General features: G+C 43.2%; 2 protein-coding genes across 5 annotated transcripts in view; one reads left to right on the top strand and one right to left on the bottom strand.

The window, feature by feature from the left end:
• The window catches only part of lrp1ab (low density lipoprotein receptor-related protein 1Ab), a 163,312-nt gene that overhangs the window by 121,635 nt on the left and 21,835 nt on the right, over nt 1-19,842 (top strand). For all 4 annotated transcript variants that reach the window (XM_072656430.1, XM_072656427.1, XM_072656428.1 and 1 more), the window contains exons 42-63: nt 4,857-5,046; nt 5,508-5,712; nt 6,630-6,819; nt 6,925-7,050; nt 8,468-8,596; nt 8,685-8,804; nt 10,066-10,179; nt 10,406-10,555; nt 10,669-10,791; nt 10,919-11,035; nt 11,226-11,354; nt 12,433-12,555; nt 12,895-13,035; nt 14,257-14,444; nt 14,739-14,922; nt 15,519-15,604; nt 15,803-15,922; nt 16,222-16,409; nt 17,003-17,208; nt 18,575-18,763; nt 19,304-19,452; nt 19,556-19,649. In XM_072656430.1, the coding sequence (XP_072512531.1) occupies nt 4,857-5,046; nt 5,508-5,712; nt 6,630-6,819; nt 6,925-7,050; nt 8,468-8,596; nt 8,685-8,804; nt 10,066-10,179; nt 10,406-10,555; nt 10,669-10,791; nt 10,919-11,035; nt 11,226-11,354; nt 12,433-12,555; nt 12,895-13,035; nt 14,257-14,444; nt 14,739-14,922; nt 15,519-15,604; nt 15,803-15,922; nt 16,222-16,409; nt 17,003-17,208; nt 18,575-18,763; nt 19,304-19,452; nt 19,556-19,649 (3,261 nt within the window). The remainder of the gene's footprint in view (nt 1-4,856; nt 5,047-5,507; nt 5,713-6,629; nt 6,820-6,924; nt 7,051-8,467; nt 8,597-8,684; nt 8,805-10,065; nt 10,180-10,405; nt 10,556-10,668; nt 10,792-10,918; nt 11,036-11,225; nt 11,355-12,432; nt 12,556-12,894; nt 13,036-14,256; nt 14,445-14,738; nt 14,923-15,518; nt 15,605-15,802; nt 15,923-16,221; nt 16,410-17,002; nt 17,209-18,574; nt 18,764-19,303; nt 19,453-19,555; nt 19,650-19,842) is intronic.
• LOC140534874 (galanin receptor type 1) lies at nt 420-1,621 on the bottom strand. Its single transcript, XM_072656434.1, has one exon. The coding sequence runs from the start codon at nt 1,604-1,606 to the stop codon at nt 575-577; it is 1,032 nt and encodes a 343-aa protein (XP_072512535.1). The 5' UTR covers nt 1,607-1,621; the 3' UTR covers nt 420-574.

Genomic DNA, 19,842 nt, shown 5'->3' with positions numbered 1-19,842 from the left:
ACAGTGCAACTTCCCTATGCATGATTCCTTCAAAATAAATAGTGATGTCATATTTAAACCTGATATCACACTTCACATGATTGAATGCCCCCTCTTACTGTGTGCCCTTTTAATAGCTGCCATTGTTGACTGTGTTCATCAGCCAGATGCAATAAACCGCACACACATTCACACCATCACGGGGCTGCGACATCAGTGCTAGGCACGATGTTTCCATTGCTTTGAACAATTTAGACCTGAATTGAAGAGCAATGAAACACTGTTAGAGCTTCTGAGGATGTAGCATAAACACCAGAAAGCTTGAATGAAAGGGTAAGCAACTCTTTTATCTTTGAAGTAAACAGACATAGACATCATGTGTTCTATATATAAAAAAGGAGCTCTTGTATCACTGTTTGCACAGTGCAATCCTCCTTGATAACACGGCATAGTAGGAAAAAACAGTGCTCTGTCTTACAGTCAAAAGCCTTTGCTTGGTATCTCCAGGTGGGCTTGTTTGTATTGTTTTTCATTCATCTTAATCACCATCGCTGCAGTGTGCGTTTTAGCTTACATGTCCAGTACATTTCGTACATCATGAGGTTTCCAGCTCTGCTGGGTTAAAGGGCTGAACCATGTCCCTGCTTCCATCTGGGCAACACTTTAGCCAGTGTGGCATTGCGCAGTATTTGCAGTGAGCCCTACCCAGGTCCAAGAACTCCTGCCGGAACTTCCGGGACACAAAGGCATACAACAGCGGGTTGATTACGGATGAGGAGGTAGCCAGCAACCGGGAAAACATAGCTAGTGAACGGAACTCTGGTGTACTGTCGACGCTCTGACCGACCCGGGAGAACATGAGAACATAGGAGGGCAGCCAGCAAACTGTAAAGACTACTACCAGCAGAGCGGTGGTTTGGGTGACTTGCTTCTGATAGCGCTCCAGCTGCGGAGCATGGCCCTGCCTGCGGGTCTTGCGCAGGAACTTGTAGAGTTTGGCGTACATGAGGATGATGATCATGAGAGGCAGGACGAAGCCGAACAAGAACAGGGCGATGCTGTAGACCACTTGGCTGATGTCAGAGAGGAACACAAAGCAGTGTGTTACAGTGGAGGAGCCCACGACGCGGAAAGCAAACTGTGGAGCGGCCAGCCCCACAGCCGGTGCCCAGAGCAGGACTGCAAAGACCTGTAGCCAGCGCTGCATTCTTGAGCGGTATGCCCAGGTTGGATGTACCACCGTCAGATAACGGGTTACTGCCAGTGCAGCTAGCGTGAATGCACTAACTGCGTTGCAGGCTACTCCCAGGAAGCTGATGGCCTTGCATAGGAAACTGCCAAAGGGCCAGTTGCCCAGGGCAATAGCTGCAGTGTGGAATGGTAAGGAGAGTAGCAGCAGGATGTCCGAGGCACTCAGGGCCAGTAGCAGCGTGTCAGTTCCATGAAGAGACCGAAACCCTCTTTTGCGCCGCCTACCTGCCAGGATGAAGATGACTAGGGAATGTCCCAGCAGTCCAATCCCTATGATCAAAGTGTCCAGTGCAGGCACCAACGCCTGATGCACGTCCCATTTTATCGTCATTACTGGGCTATGGCTGCCATTCCGTACCTTTCCCAAGTCAGCCATCAGCAGTGTGCTGATGTTAATCCTGCTAATGTGTACTGAAAGCCTGATGATAATGGCTATGAGGGACAGCAGAGTGGCATGCTCTTGCTGGGGCTGACGCACCTCCTGCCGCTAGAGCTGAGCGTTAATGACTGGCCCTTTTAAAGTCTTATCACCCCCCCACCACCACATACTGCAGCGCTAATTGGAGGCTTGACACTTGCGTAATGGCACGGTTTGCGCTGGTGTTCAGCAGCCCAGATATTTATGCCTTTTGGGGGGATACCATCACACTCTGCATTAACACCTGTTTGATCCTCAGCGACCTCGCCACCTCTCAGCAAAAAAAAGACTTGAGCTCTTTCATTCTCACCAAGTTTTCAAGCATTTCCAGCCCGTCAGCAGCAGCAGTATTAACAGACGTATATTAAACGTATAATTTCCAGTTCTGCTAAAGCGAAGGTTAATCAGTTTTGCATTTCCAGAAGAAGTGAACCTCTGTTACCTCCATTTCAGTCATTAAAAGTAGAGGCTTCATAGATCGTAGATGCTCAAACATCCCAGCTGATGGCTCGCTGTTGGTTGGTATTGATTGTGCGAAACCAGGCAACCTCACAGAACATGGCTCTCCAAGGCTAAGGGCAGGCATCTGCCAGGCTGCATTAAGAACAGTCAATTTTACTTGATGCTAAGTGCCCTGGTGTGATCCCCTCTGTGTCGTCGATTTGAAGCCTCTTCAGGGCCATTATTCCTGTTTCACTTTGAGCATTCCAGGACAGAAGAGAAAAGGCGGCATCTACTCCTGATTTCGGGCTTCTTCTTATGAGATCAGCTGGATTCTACCTTACTGGCTCGCTTAATGTCCACAGCAGCATACAAGCCTCGATAGTAAAAAGCGAGGAGGAGGGATGGACTGCAGTGGGAGGGGCTTTGCCTTCTTTCTCTGATCTTTCTTCATATTGGCTGGATTGGATGGACTTTGCCCTGTTTTAGCATGCTAATTGACTTCTTATTTACCTTTTCCCTTCTTCCTCTATTGCAACATGGATCCAACAAATGTCGGCGCTATCTTGGAAGGTGGACAGGATTTGAGTGCTTCCAGCTGAGTTAACAGCGTTTTGTGTGGCCTTTGAATAACGAGCTCATTGTGCGTCCTTTGGATCAGTGTGTACTCTATTTGCTCACTTCCCTTACATCTCCTCCGTTTGTACAGTTTTTTTTTTAAAGCATAAGCAAATAGCCCAGTGCTTTGTCCTGTTTTCTTATGGATGGCTTGTCCTAGTTGTTGAGTGACGTCTGCGGATAAGGACAAAGATATGGCAGAAACCTCATAAAAGCTTTATGGCTAGAGCTCGTGCTTGGTTGTTTATTGTCGATTAACTTGGCCCTTAAATTGGTGGGAACACTGCGCAGTTAAAGGATGAAGGAGAGCTCAAGGGAGGCATTTATGACATGCAGTGATTTGATGGACCGCACTTGAGGCGCATGCTGACCTCCTCAGTCCAGTGCTGCTTGTGTGAATGTAGTGGATGCGCTGGTATGGAATTTAAATCAATCTCAAGCTATAATCACAAGAAGGCCGCTGAGCCTGAGGCTGGTTAAACAAACATTTATATAAAGATTTACTGATTTTACATTTTGTGCAGCACTGTTGGAGCTCACTCATGGTAGCTATTGGAAATATTTACATACTAAACACTGACTCTTATTCAGACAACATATTGGGACCACTGTATACAGCCTTGTATATGAAAATAGGACACTCCATAAAATTGTTTTTTTTTTTATTATTGTTATTTTTTGTAATGTATTTGAACATAAAACATGGACATTTGGTCTTCATTTCAACAGTCTTGAAAGATCGCTGGTTCATGCGTTCACCAGAGCACAATTGGCCTCACTTTCTTAGCGGTGGGTTGATGGCACTTCCTCCCCACATCACTCCCAGAGTGATATTGGTAAACACAGGCACCTGTTAGCTGTTGTATCTGAGCTGGGGAGCCACATTTTTCTCTGAGCGCATTGCTCTGGCTTCACACGTGTCGGGCGAGGCATGTGCTAGTCCTCACTCTCCTAGTGTTTGGGGTATTGCTAGTGATCGGGGCAGTTTACATGAACAGGGGTTTGGTAATTCCAAATTGGGTAGAAAATATGGTAACATATATATATATATATATAAAATGAGAGCACTCTACATTTATTACCTCTGGGTTGGGTTAATTGCTGAAGTGAGTTAGAGCACCATGGCCAGATCCAAAGACTCTCTGATGCCTTCAGAAAGAAGGTTGTAGATGTATGTGAGTCTAGAAAGGGACGGGTGGGTCTTAGAAAACCCCTTCATTTGTTAATATTTATCAGTGTGTTAATAAGGTTTTCATGTGGTGTCCTAATTCTTCCTTCCCATGACTGTAAGCGATTGTGTGTGTGCTGCCTTTAAATATTTGAGAGTTTTCCCATAGTGCTTCCTTCCTGATGGAGCAAGTCAGCATGAATAAAGAGATCCACCAGGAGACGGGGCCTGTGTGCACAGGCAGCCATCCATGAAATGACTGACTGATACTGTCTCCCAGCCCACACACATACACACACACACACACACACAAACCCAGAAAACCCAGAGAGAACACACCTGCTAATGGATTTGCTAGCATGGGACAGAACCTGATTTTGGCTGCCATGTAACATTCTTGCCCTTTGCAAAGATAAATATGTCTAAGATGAAGACAAATGAACTAGTAATGACTGGGTGCTCCTGGCCAAATTAAATATTGTTCTTTGGGTTTTGTTTATATAAATATAGTTAGAAGCACCTCTGTGGCTATATCAACAAAAGCCCTGTCTGCTGCTGTTATTTCAGATGTACTGTTACTTTATATTACATCTGAAGTTTTTTTTGTGTAGTTTTGTTGTTTTTTTAGCTTCAATGATAGAATGATCAACTGTGTCATTTATCAGCCAATTGTCAGCCAAAATATGCTAATGATTTAGCCTGCTTAGTCCTGGCTTAGATCTGGTCAGATCAGCTAGCTAAGATGATGCATTACCAAGGATGTCTGGAAAGGTTAATGTGGCATTCAGCCCCGCCCTAGATCGGTGTCACCAATCCGCAATCTGTATTGGTCCAAAATTGCTGATCGGCCCGTCTCTAGAGTTTATCATGCCCATCCGAGTCTGTCCACGCAATAGTGTTTTGCCATATTTAGATCACAATACAATGATTAGCTACGAGGGCAGTTCTCTGATTTGTTTCTAATTTCTCTTGTCTTCATAGACGTGGGCTCAGTGGAGGGCTTGGCCTATCACCGAGCTTGGGACACATTATACTGGACCAGCTACACCACTTCCACCATCACTCGACACACAGTGGACCAGACACGCAACGGAGCCTTCCACAGGGAGACTGTTGTCACCATGACTGGGGATGACCACCCCCGAGCCTTTGCTCTGGACGAGTGCCAAGGGTGAGGAGACTTGACCATCTTAACTTCTCATATTTTAGCTTTTGCCAACATCTGACGCAGTGAGCCACTCTGTAGAGCTCTGTTGGTACACAGAGCGCCTTGGCTGGTAGGACCAAGGCAGAGTTGGCTTTTCTGAAAGGGTGTTTTAAGTGTTTGATGCTTGACGATGTTCATTACTTTGTCGTAGCCAAAATATATTGCAATAGGCTCCAAACCTTTGACTTCAGCCAACCACAGATGATTGTGGTAAGCAGTGATGAGGTGTTCGGTTAGCACAATGCTTTTCCATTATCTGTATTCTTCATATAGTGCTGTAAATATATAGAACTGAATTTGTGTTCAGGTTTGAGCTTGAAGTGGGCATGGCCCAAGCCTAAGGCTCACGTTTAATGCCTGCAGTATTTAGGAATGATTCAAATTCTTCCACCATTTAAACTCCCTATGGTCCTTTCTGTCTGCAGTCTGATGTTCTGGACGAATTGGAACGAGCTGGCTCCCAGCATCATGCGGGCATCTCTGACGGGGGCCAATGTTCTGGTCATTGTGGGCAACAGCATCCGCACTCCCAATGGCCTGGCTATAGACCACCGGGCAGAAAAACTCTACTTCTCTGACGCCTCGCTGGACAAGATTGAGCGCTGTGAATATGACGGCAGCAACCGCTTTGTGAGTATTCATGCCCATGTCTGAGTAAATACTACTTCAAACATTTCCATTCATTTATCATATTAAAATATGCTTAATGGAAAAAAAATTAAAACACCTAAGAAGAGAACCTAAGTCTGTTATACAGCTGCATCAGTGTCCAAGCCTAGATATGATCTGATGTGAACATTCATCAGAATAATAAAGATAATGAAATGTAGTGATAAAGAGTCTTACATTTATTTATCTATCTATCCACATTTTTATAGATTTTTAGGGCACTGTGAAGGCCATTCCAACAGTTCTATTTTAGAGGTCTTGTTCTGGCGGAGCGTGCCTTAACTTAACGGTTCCCCTGAACTGCCAACTTTTTTTGCATAGATTATGCATGCTTGGAGTTTTTTTTTTTCATAGCATCAGTTAACTTGGATTTTCATATGTCGGCCAGCTGCTTAAAGGAGGTCGTGGGGTCGTTGAGCGTTAGTGCAAGGATAGAAAAGTGTATTGAGATTTTATGATGCACATACAAAAATGTTTGATCACATAAAAAGCTCCCCTTTTCTGTACACTTCTACAAACACAAATTAAGAGTCATGCCACATGTGTGAAATACTCTTACGCCATGCTTCTGTTCACACCATCTTAGGCCTTTTAAGCCTGGATCCGCTTTGAATCCAAAAGGAAAAGTGCTCAGATTGTCAGTTATCAAAAGACAATTGGAAAATGAGTCACAGACGCATTAGTGGATGTTGAATGAAATGGAGCTGAATCATATTCAATCAGGCTTTAATTGAATCATATCTAAGCCAATCAGATTACATTCAAGTGTGCCGAATTGTTAGTTGGCATAGCAGTGCATTTGTAATAACTGTAGTGATGTAATCTGTAAATATATGCGTTTCCCCCCTTTCCTTGTGTGATTGTGTCTGCATGTGTAGGTGGTACTGAAGAACGAGCCTGTGCACCCGTTCGGCCTGGCGGTGTATGGAGAGTACATCTTCTGGACAGACTGGGTCCGCAGGGCTGTGCTGAGAGCAGATAAATACGGCAGGGATATGAAGGTGCTGAGGGCAGATATCCCTCAGCAGCCAATGGGCATCATCGCTGTCGCCAAGGACACAAACAGCTGTGAGTTTTGTCACGGGATGAATTTGAGTTCTTAGGGTTTAAGTTATACCTAAACTGGGATAAAGGTGCCTGACCTGTGCTACACATGTGCTTTTATGCATGTAGGTGAGTTCTCTCCATGTCACACCAATAATGGCGGCTGTGAGGACCTGTGTCTGCTGACCTCCGAGGGACGGGTCAACTGCAGCTGCCGTGGAGACCGCAAGCTAGTGGAGGGCATCACCTGTGTTGGTGAGACAATAGTTATACATTTAATTCACATTCCTGTGCAAAAGTAAATAAAGAATATAAAAGTGTATATATAAAGTATATAAGAATGGTGGTGATCAGAGACACTGATCCAGCTCCAGATGTTTGTATATGATTGTGTGAATCGGGCTTGTACACAACTTTTTGATTGGACGTAGATATATATAATTTTTTTTTCCATTGGAATGAATGATGTGCAAACGTGTGTGCACTGTTCTCATGGCCCATAGATACAAATACACTAGAAACACCCAACCAACCACATGCGGTACCCCAAGGACCATTTTGCAACACCCTTGCAACCACCTGAGACACCATAACAGTCACTTGGGATACCATAGTAACTGCATCTGAAATGCCATGGAAACCCCCCTGCAACACTATAGCATCTACCAATCACTTTGCATTATCATAGGAATCATCTGGGATGCCATAGTAAACACCTATCATTACCATTTCAACCACATTACAACACTGTAGCATCCATCTACTAACCTCCTAGCAACCACTAAACAGCCCCTTGCAACGTCATAGCAAACACCTAACAAATCTATAGCAACTACCTAGCAACACCATCACAAGCATTTAGTAAGACCATATTAACCATAAGGGATTAATTGACCATAAGGGAACCACTTAGGCTGCATAACCAGTAGGAAATGCACTTTTCTACTGTATGTTACTGTAATCGCTTAAATCTAAACCTGAAGAAAAAAAATGTCCTTTTAAAAAGCATGCATTTAGAGTTTTGTAACTATAGTTGATGCTTTCTTGCCTCGTCCTAAGTGATGTTGGCCGGCACAGGCATCCGTTAGCTGGTGCGGTTTGGTGGGGTGGGGGTGTTGTCCTGGCGTTTTCCTCCAACATGTTGGCTGCCTAACGATGAGACGTATGTTAAGTCTTCATGATTGTGGTATTGGGAGCATTGCTAGTGCTAGGGGGCGCTACAAACAGGTGGGTTAATTGGCAGTACCACATAGGGAAAAAAAGCTCCTTTGAGGCTGAATCTCAGATGGCTCCCTATGGTGCACCATATGATGTCATGAAATGATGGGCTTTTTACGAAAATAGTCACTAAATGTTAAATAGGCAGTTGGCAACCTGTGGCTGAATGTAAATGACATTATGTTACACATTGTCACAGTTGTTCATAAGTTATACCTATAATGCTCTATGTAGAAGCTACATAGAGAGTAATAAACAGCACAGGAGCCACATGAAAAAGTTTGTATGTATATAAAATATAGAATTCTATAAGAACTAGATTTGGCAGGATCTCAGCCCACCAGCATGATACAGTTTCAGCACACACAGACATATCACACAAGTGTAGAATATTGTTGTTGCCAATTTTTGCTTTGACTGACTGTCTATGTATGTATGTGTGGTTCTGTCCCAGCTGAGAACTCGACATGCAACAGTGTGGATGAGTTTGAGTGTGGCAATGGAGACTGCATCAACTACAGCCTGACCTGCGACGGCCGCGCTCACTGCAAAGACAAATCCGACGAGAAGCCGTCCTACTGCTGTAAGGCTCTGCTCTCAGCTGCAGTTTGCTCGCTTAAGGATTTAAGATCACTGTGGTGTTGATGTGTTTGTGCTGTGTGTTTCTGCAGCTAACCGCGGCTGCAAGAAGGGCTACAGGCGCTGTCTGAACGGCCGCTGCATCAAACACAGCTCCTGGTGTGACGGCACGGATGATTGTGGAGACCACTCGGATGAGCTGCCCTGCAACAGTGAGTAGAGGAGGGAATGTGCATGTTTTTGTAGGGCTGAAGAAACAACCACTTTATTAGTGTATGTATACAGTAACTTACACTATGCATACAGTAGACATATGCTATACAGTTTTAGTATATGATATATACATAATACATACAATATATACATAATCTGTTAATTATTACTTAATTACTATTTACATATAGACACTGGATAAGATATTGTGAATTAAGTATGTAAGTATGTACTTAATATGAATTAAGTGTAGTGTGAGTGGGGAGAGGCCTTTGGTGGGTGCAGTGTGACTGAGCAGTTGGTCCCAGTTCCAGTAGGTAAGTGCAGGGTCTGTTTGTATGGGGTGGAGGTGTGATGAGACTGGAGAAATGTGATTGACAGACTGAGCTGATGCACTGTACTACTGGCTCTTCAGCAGCCTAATTGCTTGGGGGTAGAAGCTGTCTCTCAACCGGCTGGTTCTGGTCTTCATGCTTCTGTGCCTCCTGCTGCTGGGCAGCTGTGACAACATGCAGTGGCTCGGATGTGGAGCCCTAATTTATTAGAAACACTATACTAACACTGGGCAGGGCCTCCTTTTGCTCTTAAACCAGCCTTAAGTTCTTTGTGGTATGGATTCCACAAGATGCTGGAAACCCACAAGCTGCTTTGAGATTCTGGACCATGTTGACTGGATTGCATCCTGCAGTTCCTGCAGGTTCTTCAGAAGAACGCTTATACTCTGAATCTCCTGTTCGACCACATCTCAAAAGGGTTCTATTGAATTCGGATCTGGTGACTGGGAAGAAGGCCACTGAGGCGCACTGGAGTATTTGTCATGTTCATGAAACTAGTTTGAGACTGGTTTTGGTTTGTGACATGGTGCATCATCATGCTGGACGTAGTCATTAGAAGATTATGATAGAATAAAACCTGGTCAGCAACAATGCTCAGCATCATTGATGTATATGAAAATATACTATGTACTCTCACCCTACCTATATGGTTCAAACATCTCAAAAATAGACATCTCACCCCTACTTACTGGCTGGCAGAATGCCTATTCTATAATTTCTCTCCAGGGCTCCTAGTCAAAACTTTAGAAAGTGGTATAAGGTTTTAGGAACGATATAGGGACATCTTAGGGACACATGCAATTAGTGTAGAATGGATATAATAATCAGTGATTGCTCCAAAAGCTGGGTAACCCTTTTTTGCTGCACCCTACCAACCAACATTTAGGTGCTCACAGCTTTGTGTGTGTGCTCTCTCTCCCCTCAGTGACCATGTGTGCTGCTGCCGAGTTCCAGTGTAAGGTTGGATCTTGCATCTCCAACTCCAGCCGCTGTAACCAGGTGGTAGACTGCGAGGATGCCAGTGACGAGTTGAACTGCAGTAAGCATTTCCACGTGTTTGTCCACAGCCATTATGCCTACACTAATGAGTTTATGGTGAACTTCCTCTGTACATCATGTGTCCTTGCTACGATGTACAGCCATATATTAGCTCAGTTTACAGGTGGCTGGATGTCCTCTGATAATGTTCCAGTGGTGATTACCAAAGTTAAAGGGGTACATTGATTCTCTTTTGCTCTCTCTCAATCTCTCTCTCTCTCTCTCAGGCCCCACTGACTGCTCCAGCTTCTATCTGCTGGGAGTGAAGGGCGTGACCTTCCAGAAGTGTGAGTTCACTACACTCTGCTATGCTCCGTCTTGGCAGTGCGACGGCTCCAACGACTGTGGAGACTTCTCAGACGAAAGGAACTGCCCAGGTCAGAAACACACACACACACACACAAAGTATAGCTTTTAACATTCTTTTTTTTATATTATTATTGCTGTATTTAGCCCAGAATGAGATGATGATCCCGTCTGTCTTCCACAGCCAAGAGGAAGCAGAAATGTCCCGTGAACTTCTTTGCCTGCCCGAGCGGCCGGTGCATTCCTATGAGCTGGACCTGTGACAAAGAGAACGACTGTGAGAATGGAACGGATGAGACGCATTGCGGTTCGTTGCTGACCTGAAACCTAAGCCCTTACTGAGACTTTAGCTCACTGCAGCTCACTCTTCCAGTGTGTTGGCATTGCTTGAGAAGAACAGCATGTCTGATACTCCTCCACTTTTCTTTATATAGATAAGTTCTGCTCGCCGACTCAGTTCGAGTGTGGAAATCACCGCTGCATCTCCAGCTCCTGGGTGTGCGACGGCACAGATGACTGTGGAGACGGCACAGATGAGGACAGCCGATGCAGTGAGTCATATGAGCTGTTTGTATAGAGAAAAACAAATAGATAAGATGCAGACAGATAAAGATGCTGAGAGATGCCCTACAGTGGCTCCAATGCATATAAATAAGATTCCATTCTAGTCCTCAGCATGAATAGTGATCTAGGAGATGAGAGGAAGATCTCTAGATGAACCTTCTATAAATATCTTTACAGAGTCCAAGACGTGCAGTCCGGAGGCCTTCCATTGTCCAGGCTCCCACATCTGCGTGCCCCAGCGTTGGAAGTGTGACGGAGACAAAGACTGTCCAGACGGGGCAGACGAAGGAGCCAAGGCTGGCTGTTGTGAGTATTAGGAGTCCTTTGTGAGACAGAGCTGAAATTAAGGCATGTAACTCGGTAGGACTGTACAATAATCACAAAAATGTCAGCTTTACAGGAGAAAAACAGAGACGATATGTTTGTCAAATGGTTATCTTTGCTGCAGTATGAATTTCTGCAGGGCTGCAGTGACTGAATGAATACGACTAATTGACTTGGTTCAACTTTGGTTAGGTGATAAAACACGTTTCCAGCACTAACTAGGATGCAGAGGAGGGTTGACTATATTGTGGCTACAGCCAGGCTGTGTCAAAAGTCACTGATACAAAGCAGTAACTCAAAATACTTTCAAACTTAAAACTAAAATTGCTGCCTATTTTTTTTTGCTGATCTAAAAATGAAGGGAAAACTGGTTTAGTTTAGTCATATTTTATAGCTGCTACTTTGCATATCCTTGGTTTAAAATTTTGGCAGGAAAAATATATTGGAATTTGTTTTAATTATATTGTATATTGGCTGGTTCAGTAAAACTTTTTGAATGCGTTATTCATCTTTGTCTTTGTTGCAGCCCTATTGTAGAGAACGATTCAAGCCAGTGATGACTTCTGTCCTAAACTACTAGTGCATTTTGTCATGTTGTATTTTTTTGTTTGTTTCCTTTAAATAGGGGTTAGATTTCTTGTTAGAATAACGAGCAAAAAAAATCACACCCAATCAGACACACATTAATTTCATAGTAGTTTAATAGTGCTTTTTATATTATGTCATATCGCCCCAGATAAAGGTTCTGTTTAGTCTGGGCAGCTTTGGAGGATGTTATTGTCTATTTGCCTTTTAATAGGGATAGGTTTTAATAATTTAGCATGGATACTTATTTATTTATTATATTAATTTATATTGATCAGTGTTATCCATAAAAGTTCTAGACATATAACATCAGTCAAGGTTGTTACACAGTCGAGATAGTTTTGTAGATTGATGACACATTGTTTACTGCTGTTCTGAGTGAATGCTTAGACTTCTTCCTCCCTGTATATTCAATAAAAGGTTAAAGTAGCATTTTATCCAAATTCAGTTTCTCCCTCACCATGTTTCTTTTCAGCAACCAATACTACCTGCGATGATGCAGAGTTCCAGTGCCAGAATAAGCAGTGTATTCCCAAGCATTTTGTGTGTGATCACGACTTGGACTGTCGTGACGGGTCTGATGAGTCTCCAGAGTGTGGTGAGTGTGTCTGTGTGTGAAGCCCTTATACCCCTGTATTTAGAACCAGAACAAGTGACCTGAACCAACTAGAGTGGTCACATTACTTGTATGGTCCATTGTAGATGCCTCATAGATGTTGACCCGACATTTAACTAGCATTTAACTGAATGTGCATTAAATGCAACTGAACTAATGCTGAATGTAAATTACTGACTGTCTATTGAATGTAGCCCTGCACCTAACCTTACCTTGAATCATTCCCCATGACCTAACCATCATCCTACCGTCAACCCAAACTCAAAATCTTAACCCTAATTTAAGTTTGCGTCTTAACGTCTTCTAATCTTCCTATAACAGAATACCCCACTTGTGGACCCAACGATTTCCGCTGTGCTAATGGCCAGTGCCTGAAGCAGAAGAACTGGGAGTGTGACGGCGAGTTTGACTGCCATGACCAGTCGGATGAAGCACCCAAGAATTCCCAATGCACTGAGCCAGGTACCATACACAACAACCATCAGATCGCACAGCTCTGGTATTTTCTACAGAATATTTTATTAGACCTGGCCGTTTGGTGTTGGACGTCCACACTACGTTTGTTTCTATCCTGATCTGATCCTCAGTACCACAAATTAGTCTTTTTTTCCTTTCCATAATTACTATAAAACCATCCTAATATATTAGTCTGGCTGTCAGCAATGTGCAATCAGTGTGAAATTGGAAAGTACATGGCTCCATTACAGCTACACGTGGGGCCATAAAAGCCAGTGGTTGTAAAAGCCCTGGCTGGGAGCCAGCTGTTTAATGCGGTGTGTGAGAGGTAGGGGGTTTGATGGCGGCCTCTTTGCAGCCTCATTAGTATCTGGCTTCCTGTAGAGACTCACACTCATCGCTTCAGTGAGCTCGTAGAGATGAGGGCTTTCTCTTTTCTGCTTTCACAACTGAGGACAGACAGCTACTGAGACTCCTGTCAACTTCCGTCACACTGAGCAGTGATGTAGCCAGAGCTGTACGTGCTGCAGTCCAGAAACCATCAATTTCCTTTCCTTCTCTCTGTCTTTTGTCCTTTTTGGTCCTTTCTTTTGTCCTTCAAACATTCCTTTAATGCGTTCTGTGTTGTCTTTTTTTTGGTGTCCATTCTTTCTTTTGTCCTTCATTTTATCCTTTGTCCCTCCCTTTTGTTCTTTCTATTATTCTTTCCTTCATTATTTTTATTGTCCCCTTTTCTTGGTCTTTTCTTTTTTGGCTTTTATCTGTATTGTCCCTTCCTTTGTTCTTTTATTTATCCATTGTTTTTTTTGTTTGTTTTTTGTTTTTTTACCTTTTTTCACCTCTCCCTTGTCCTTTCTTTTTTCATCTTTGTCTCTTCTTTTGTCCTTTCTTGTTCTTTTACTATTTTTCTTTCTTTATATTTCTTTCTTTCTTCCTTCTTTTCTTTATTTCACGCTTTCTTACTTTTGCATTGTCTTGTCCAGTTGGTTCATTTAAAAAAAAAAAAAAAAAAAAAAAAAAAAAAAGCACATAACTCCGGGTATTAAATGTGTGTTTAAAAAGTGAGTCCGCATAGACTAGCTCTGTGTACATGTTCCGTACAGTCTGTAGAATCCATATAAAGAAAGTAAGCAAAAAAAAAAAAAAAATTAAAAAGTCAGTTTTGAATTCATGTTCTGATGCCAGAAACCTCTAGTTCTGTAACTCTGGTTTGGTGTGTGTCTACAGAGAATCGCTGTAATGACACAGCCCACCTGTGCACCAACGGGAACTGTGTGAGTGAGCAGGTGCTATGTGACAGGAATGATGACTGCGGAGACGGCTCAGATGAGCTCAACTGCTTCATCAATGAGTGCCTGAACCACAAACTCAGCGGCTGCTCCCAGCTCTGCGAGGATCTTAAGATCGGCTACAAGGTGTGTGTGTGAGAGCAAGGTTCTGTTTGCATTTTGCATGTGTGTGTGTGCATTTGTGGTTTACAGCACAAAAGACTGACCTCTCACTACAGTTTTCCCACACAATTAACTAAGACATGTTTGTGTGTGAGTTTTTAAATAAATTACTAATGGAAGCTTATAGCCCGCTGTTTGCTTTGTTTCTGGGTTAGCTTGTACAACAGCTTTTAAAAGTTGAAAAATTGGGAGCACTTCACGTAATCTGTAGGGTGGTAAAATAAAGGACTAATTGTGTGATTTCGGTGGTGTCCTCAGTGCCGGTGTGAGCCAGGCTTCAGGCTAAAGCAAGACGGGAAGACGTGTGTAGATGTGGACGAATGCACCACCACCTACCCTTGCACCCAGCGCTGCGTCAACACACACGGCAGCTTCCACTGCTTCTGCGTGGATGGCTACATAATGCAAGCTAACGACACCACACGCTGCAAGTCCATCTCTGGTATGTCTGGAGCCAAACTTTGACGGTTTGAATCTGACAGTTGATCTTTACATTGTGTCACAATATCAGGATTTTTTTTTTTCCATTGAAAGTTATGAAGGTTATTATATGCATGTATATGCATGTGTTTGGGTAGTGAGAAATTCTCAGCACTACAGTGACGCTGACCTGGTGGTGGTAGTGTGTTAGTGTGTGTTGCACCTGTATGAGTGCACCAGACAGCAGTGCTGTCACCTCAGCGTAAGAATAGTCCACCAACCCAAAAATATCCAGCCAATGACGTCCTGTGGGCAGCATCCTGTGAAGGAGGACTAAAGGATGACCAACACAAACTGTGCAGCAACAGATGAGCTTTTCTCTATTACTTTACATCTGCAAGCTAGACCAACTAGGTAGGAGTGTTTAATAGAGTGGACGATGAGTGGACACAGTGTTTAAAAACCAGCGCAACACACACGCCACCACCATGTTTACATCAACTTCCATTGAAAGGGAAATTTTGGAGGTTTTTGCATGACAGCAATGATATTTATTACTGTTGTTTTACAGTAGAGCTTTTTTACTGACCATATTGGCTGGTTGTTTTCTCTCTGTAGAAGAGGAGCCTTTCCTCATCTTTGCTAACCGCTACTACCTGAGGAAGCTGAACTTGGATGGCACCAACTACACCCTCATCAAACAGGTAGCAATGTCTGACTGGTATACTGCTACTGTTACTGTTAGACTTTACTATATTACCATTGGCTGGGAAAGATACCTTGATCATGTTCTCTGTTTGGCTGTGTGTGTGTGTGTGTGTGTGTGTGTGTGTGTGTGTGTGTGTGTGTGTGTGTGTGTGTGTGTGTGTGTGTGTGTGTGTGTGTGTGTGTGTGTGTGACAGGGTTTGAATAATGCCGTGGCCCTGGACTATCACTACGCTGAACAGATGATCTACTGGACAGATGTGACCACTCAAGGCAGCATGATCCGTCGCATGCACATGAATGGCAGTAACGTAGAGGCACGTGTTTTACGTAGTTATTATATTTTTTGGGAGTGATTTGACGCAGCTTTTTGTTTGTGGTGTAGTTTTCAGACTGATATGGGTAATAAATGTTTGATTGGATATCAGAGAGGGGGGTGATGTATCTGAACCAATTCTGTTAAAAATTCAGCCTGAATAGCACACACTCACTGTATGATGCAATGCTGTGTGGAGTAGTAAAGCTAGATTAGATTTAGATTTTGTTAATGGTTGTTATAGTTAATGGCTTTCCTAACCAAGTTACTAATGCATCTCTCCTGCTGTGCATGCTGTAGGTGCTGCATCGGACCTCTCTAAGTAATCCAGACGGGCTGGCTGTGGACTGGGTCGGGGGTAACCTGTACTGGTGTGATAAAGGTCGAGACACCATTGAGGTGTCAAAGTTGAACGGAGCCTACAGAAGTGTGCTGGTCAACAGTGGCCTAAGGGAGCCAAGAGCTGTGGCGGTGGATGTGCGAAATGGGTAAATACCTTGTGTTTTTGAGAATGGTTGACATATTTTGACAATGTTTTGCCCTGCATCCTCTGAGAACTGGGGTTTGTTGGGCAAAGGCAAAGCAGCTGTGTCCCAAACCACACACTTTTTTATACTTTGTATTTGGGATGTCCCAATTTGATCCAATAACTCTGGTAAATCCAGGCCTTTTTGTTTTTTTATGGATCAGGTATCTGATTTAAAAGCCTGATCCACTACCAATACTTGGTAGGTGCCGTTAACATAAATTATTTTAGCAAATGAAACTCAAAAACTACCCTAAACATTGATTATTTGGACTTTATTACGGAAAACAAAAAAGAACTTAATTGGAAACAAGGCTGAAGTTACTCTTACTTGAACTTTCCATTCCACCTTAAATGATGCAGTAGTTATGTTCAGCTGTTAAAATGTACGCATTATAACTGCCGCACTATTCAAGGTAGAATGGAGAGTTTGTCTTGAAGTCTTGTTTTAGCTGCTAAATGGTCATATCACTGTACTGATCAGTTAAAAAAAACTTTTTAAATGAAAATGAGTGTTTCCTAGTCTTTACTGTGGGTTGGTGTCTATTTTTCCAGCTATCTGTACTGGTCAGACTGGGGAGACATCCCTCATATCGGCCGCATTGGAATGGACGGCACTGACCGGCGCGTCATCATCAAGGACAAGATCACCTGGCCCAACGGCTTGACTCTGGACTTCATTAACGACCGCATCTACTGGGCAGACGCTCGCGAGGACTACATCGCCTTTGCTAGCTTAGACGGCTCAAGCAGACATACCGGTGTGTCCAAAGTCTCTCGCTTTCACATACACTAAATGTCATTGAAGACAGGATGATATTGCCAGCTTTGCATTATCTAGACCCAGGGTGGGGAGGGCCAGATCCCTGCACAGTTTTGTGCTTTTCCTGCTTAGACACACCTTCTGCCCTGTTGCCCATGCCTGATCTAGAAACAGGGAGCAAATGCAAAGCTTTTAAACTTTGGATAGACCTCAGAACATCTTACAGTTAAGCTATCTCCCATTTAGAAAGAGGCACTGTATATATATATATATAAAAAAAAAAAGCATTAGCCTTGCGAATGACCGGAGTGTGCATTTCCCCAGTGTTTCTCCAGCTCCATTATAAAGCATTCCCACAACCTTACAGCTAAACCATTGTGCTTCTGATCAGCATGTTCGAGGGAGAGGGGGCGACTGGGCAGCTCCCATTTCCATCTCAATCCCTGACATTAACAGAGGACACAGACATGCTGGGAATTCTAAGCTTGATGGAATCAGAGCTGCCCTGTAGTGTCACTGGCCATTGTGTGAACTTGTTTAATGTGCGCGAGTCACGTTACTAGCTGTAGGAGAATTCTTAAAGAAATGTAATTTTGCTCTCACATTGGCTGACTGTCAGTGGGATCTCTCCAGCAGTGGAAGAGCATTGTACTGTTCTACTGGACTTCTCTCCTTCCAGAAATAGGCAAACCGTGAATGTGGTTTTGTGTCTGTAGTGCTTGGTGTTTAACAAACTAGAACAGACGTTTATTACACACTTCTAGTTAGCTAATTTTTACTCTGTATTGAACATCAAGCATGGGTATAAAAAGACTGGGCTTTAAAGGTTTATCTGGCCATTCAAACTAAGCTATTTGCCACATCTGCCTTGTACCGCTGATCACCATATGTGTCATTTTTACTTCTTAAACACTGTACATACGCCCACCCTACTGTTCCTCACCCTCATAACTGCAGTACTCTCATAATGGATGAGTTTCAGAGAACCCTGTGGGACTCCTCTGGGAAACCGTTACCTGATAAATCGTAGTAGTTTTGTAAATAAAGTAATTTATAGAACAAGCCATTGAGCCGTTGCTGATTTTCAACAGGAAGCATACAGAATCATACATTTGTTGACACAATTCAGCAAAATCCCTAAGACGTAGCAGTATACTTATATAGGCACATATCTTAGAGCTATTATCTGTGGTGATCACCCATGCACTGCAAGGTCAGATAGAGCTTAGGCTATGAAATTGCTGGAGTGTTTCTTACTTTAAGTTGGTGTAAGATTTGAGTGATGCCTCAACATGGTGGCATGGGTTGGAATTCAGTTTGAATAGCTTTGGCTGTGTTCTGAGTGTGTGCTGTCTCCTCCACAGTGCTGAATCACGACATCCCGCACATCTTTGCCATGACTCTGTTCGAGGAGTATATCTACTGGACCGACTGGGAGACCAAGTCCATCAACAGAGCACACAAGACAATGGGCATCAACAAGACCATGCTGATCAGCACCCTGCACAGGCCTATGGACATCCACATCTACCATCCATCCAGACAGCCTGAGGGTAAGGAGATGTACAGTGCTGTGCGAAAGGGGCCTTAGTGAACAGTTTAAAGGCATGTTTCTGAGCTATTCATTTGTTGAATTTAATTATTTTAATTAGTTTGTAATAAACTTAAGGAACATGAGCATCTTTTGAGCTAGTTAGCAGAACAAAGGTTTGGTTCCAGATTTCTCCACATAGGTTGGAATTCACCACTAGCACGCCTGATTTCATGTAATAAGGGGTTGATTAGATAGACTAGGTACTGAATGATAAGTATGAGAGTCATTCTATGAAACTGGTGCCATTTCCACACACACTTAAAATTAGTGGAGAAAAATATAATATTATATTTATTTATTTATTTATTTATTTAAATGCTCAAATGAGGTCTGTTAAAGCAACATAATTTTTTTATATATGAATGTTCTATATATGTATGTGTGTTTTGATGAGATTTATAGCTTCAAGCTTTGGAAACACTTTGGCACAGTTAGTTTTTGCTTTGTGCATCTCATTGAATACACGTACATGGTTTCTCTCTTTCTTCACTGTGTGCAGTGGAGGGTCACCCCTGTCAGGTAGATAACGGAGGCTGCAGTAACCTGTGCCTGCTTGCTCCCGGCGGGAGCTACAAATGCGCCTGTCCCACCAACTTTTACCTGGCCGCAGACGGCAAACAGTGCTTGTCCAACTGCACAGCTAGCCAGGTTCGTCTTTTGCTGTGTCCCGACGACGACTTCACTGGGTGAATTTGAGTTTGCATACATGTAGAAATGACTGTATGTTGACATTAGAGCTGTCTTTTTGCAGTTTGTGTGTAAGAATGATAAGTGCATCCCCTTCTGGTGGAAGTGCGACACTGAAGATGACTGTGGAGATCGCTCGGACGAACCTGAAGACTGCCGTGAGTATAGCAGGGTTTCTGACCTGTTGAACCCTGTCCTCAATATTTAGCTATTTTAATCTTTTACCTTAACTGACAGTTACTCTTTATTTATAGTTTTGTAAAATGCACAGCTACTAACTGCTGTATATCTACTATGAAATTACTATACCACTATAATTACTATATCTAGGTAAGGGTTGAGTTTTGGGAG

The sequence above is a fragment of the Salminus brasiliensis genome, chromosome 14, assembly GCF_030463535.1.
Source record: "Salminus brasiliensis chromosome 14, fSalBra1.hap2, whole genome shotgun sequence".
In the NCBI taxonomy this organism is placed as follows: domain Eukaryota; kingdom Metazoa; phylum Chordata; class Actinopteri; order Characiformes; family Bryconidae; genus Salminus; species Salminus brasiliensis.
Note: the sequence above shows the minus strand (reverse complement) of the source record. Positions and strands in the feature narration are given on the sequence as shown.

Excerpts from the sequence above, each read along its gene's own strand:
- LOC140534874 (XM_072656434.1), bottom strand. The coding sequence starts at position 1,606 with ATGGCTGACTTGGGAAAGGTACGGAATGGCAGCCATAGCCCAGTAATG.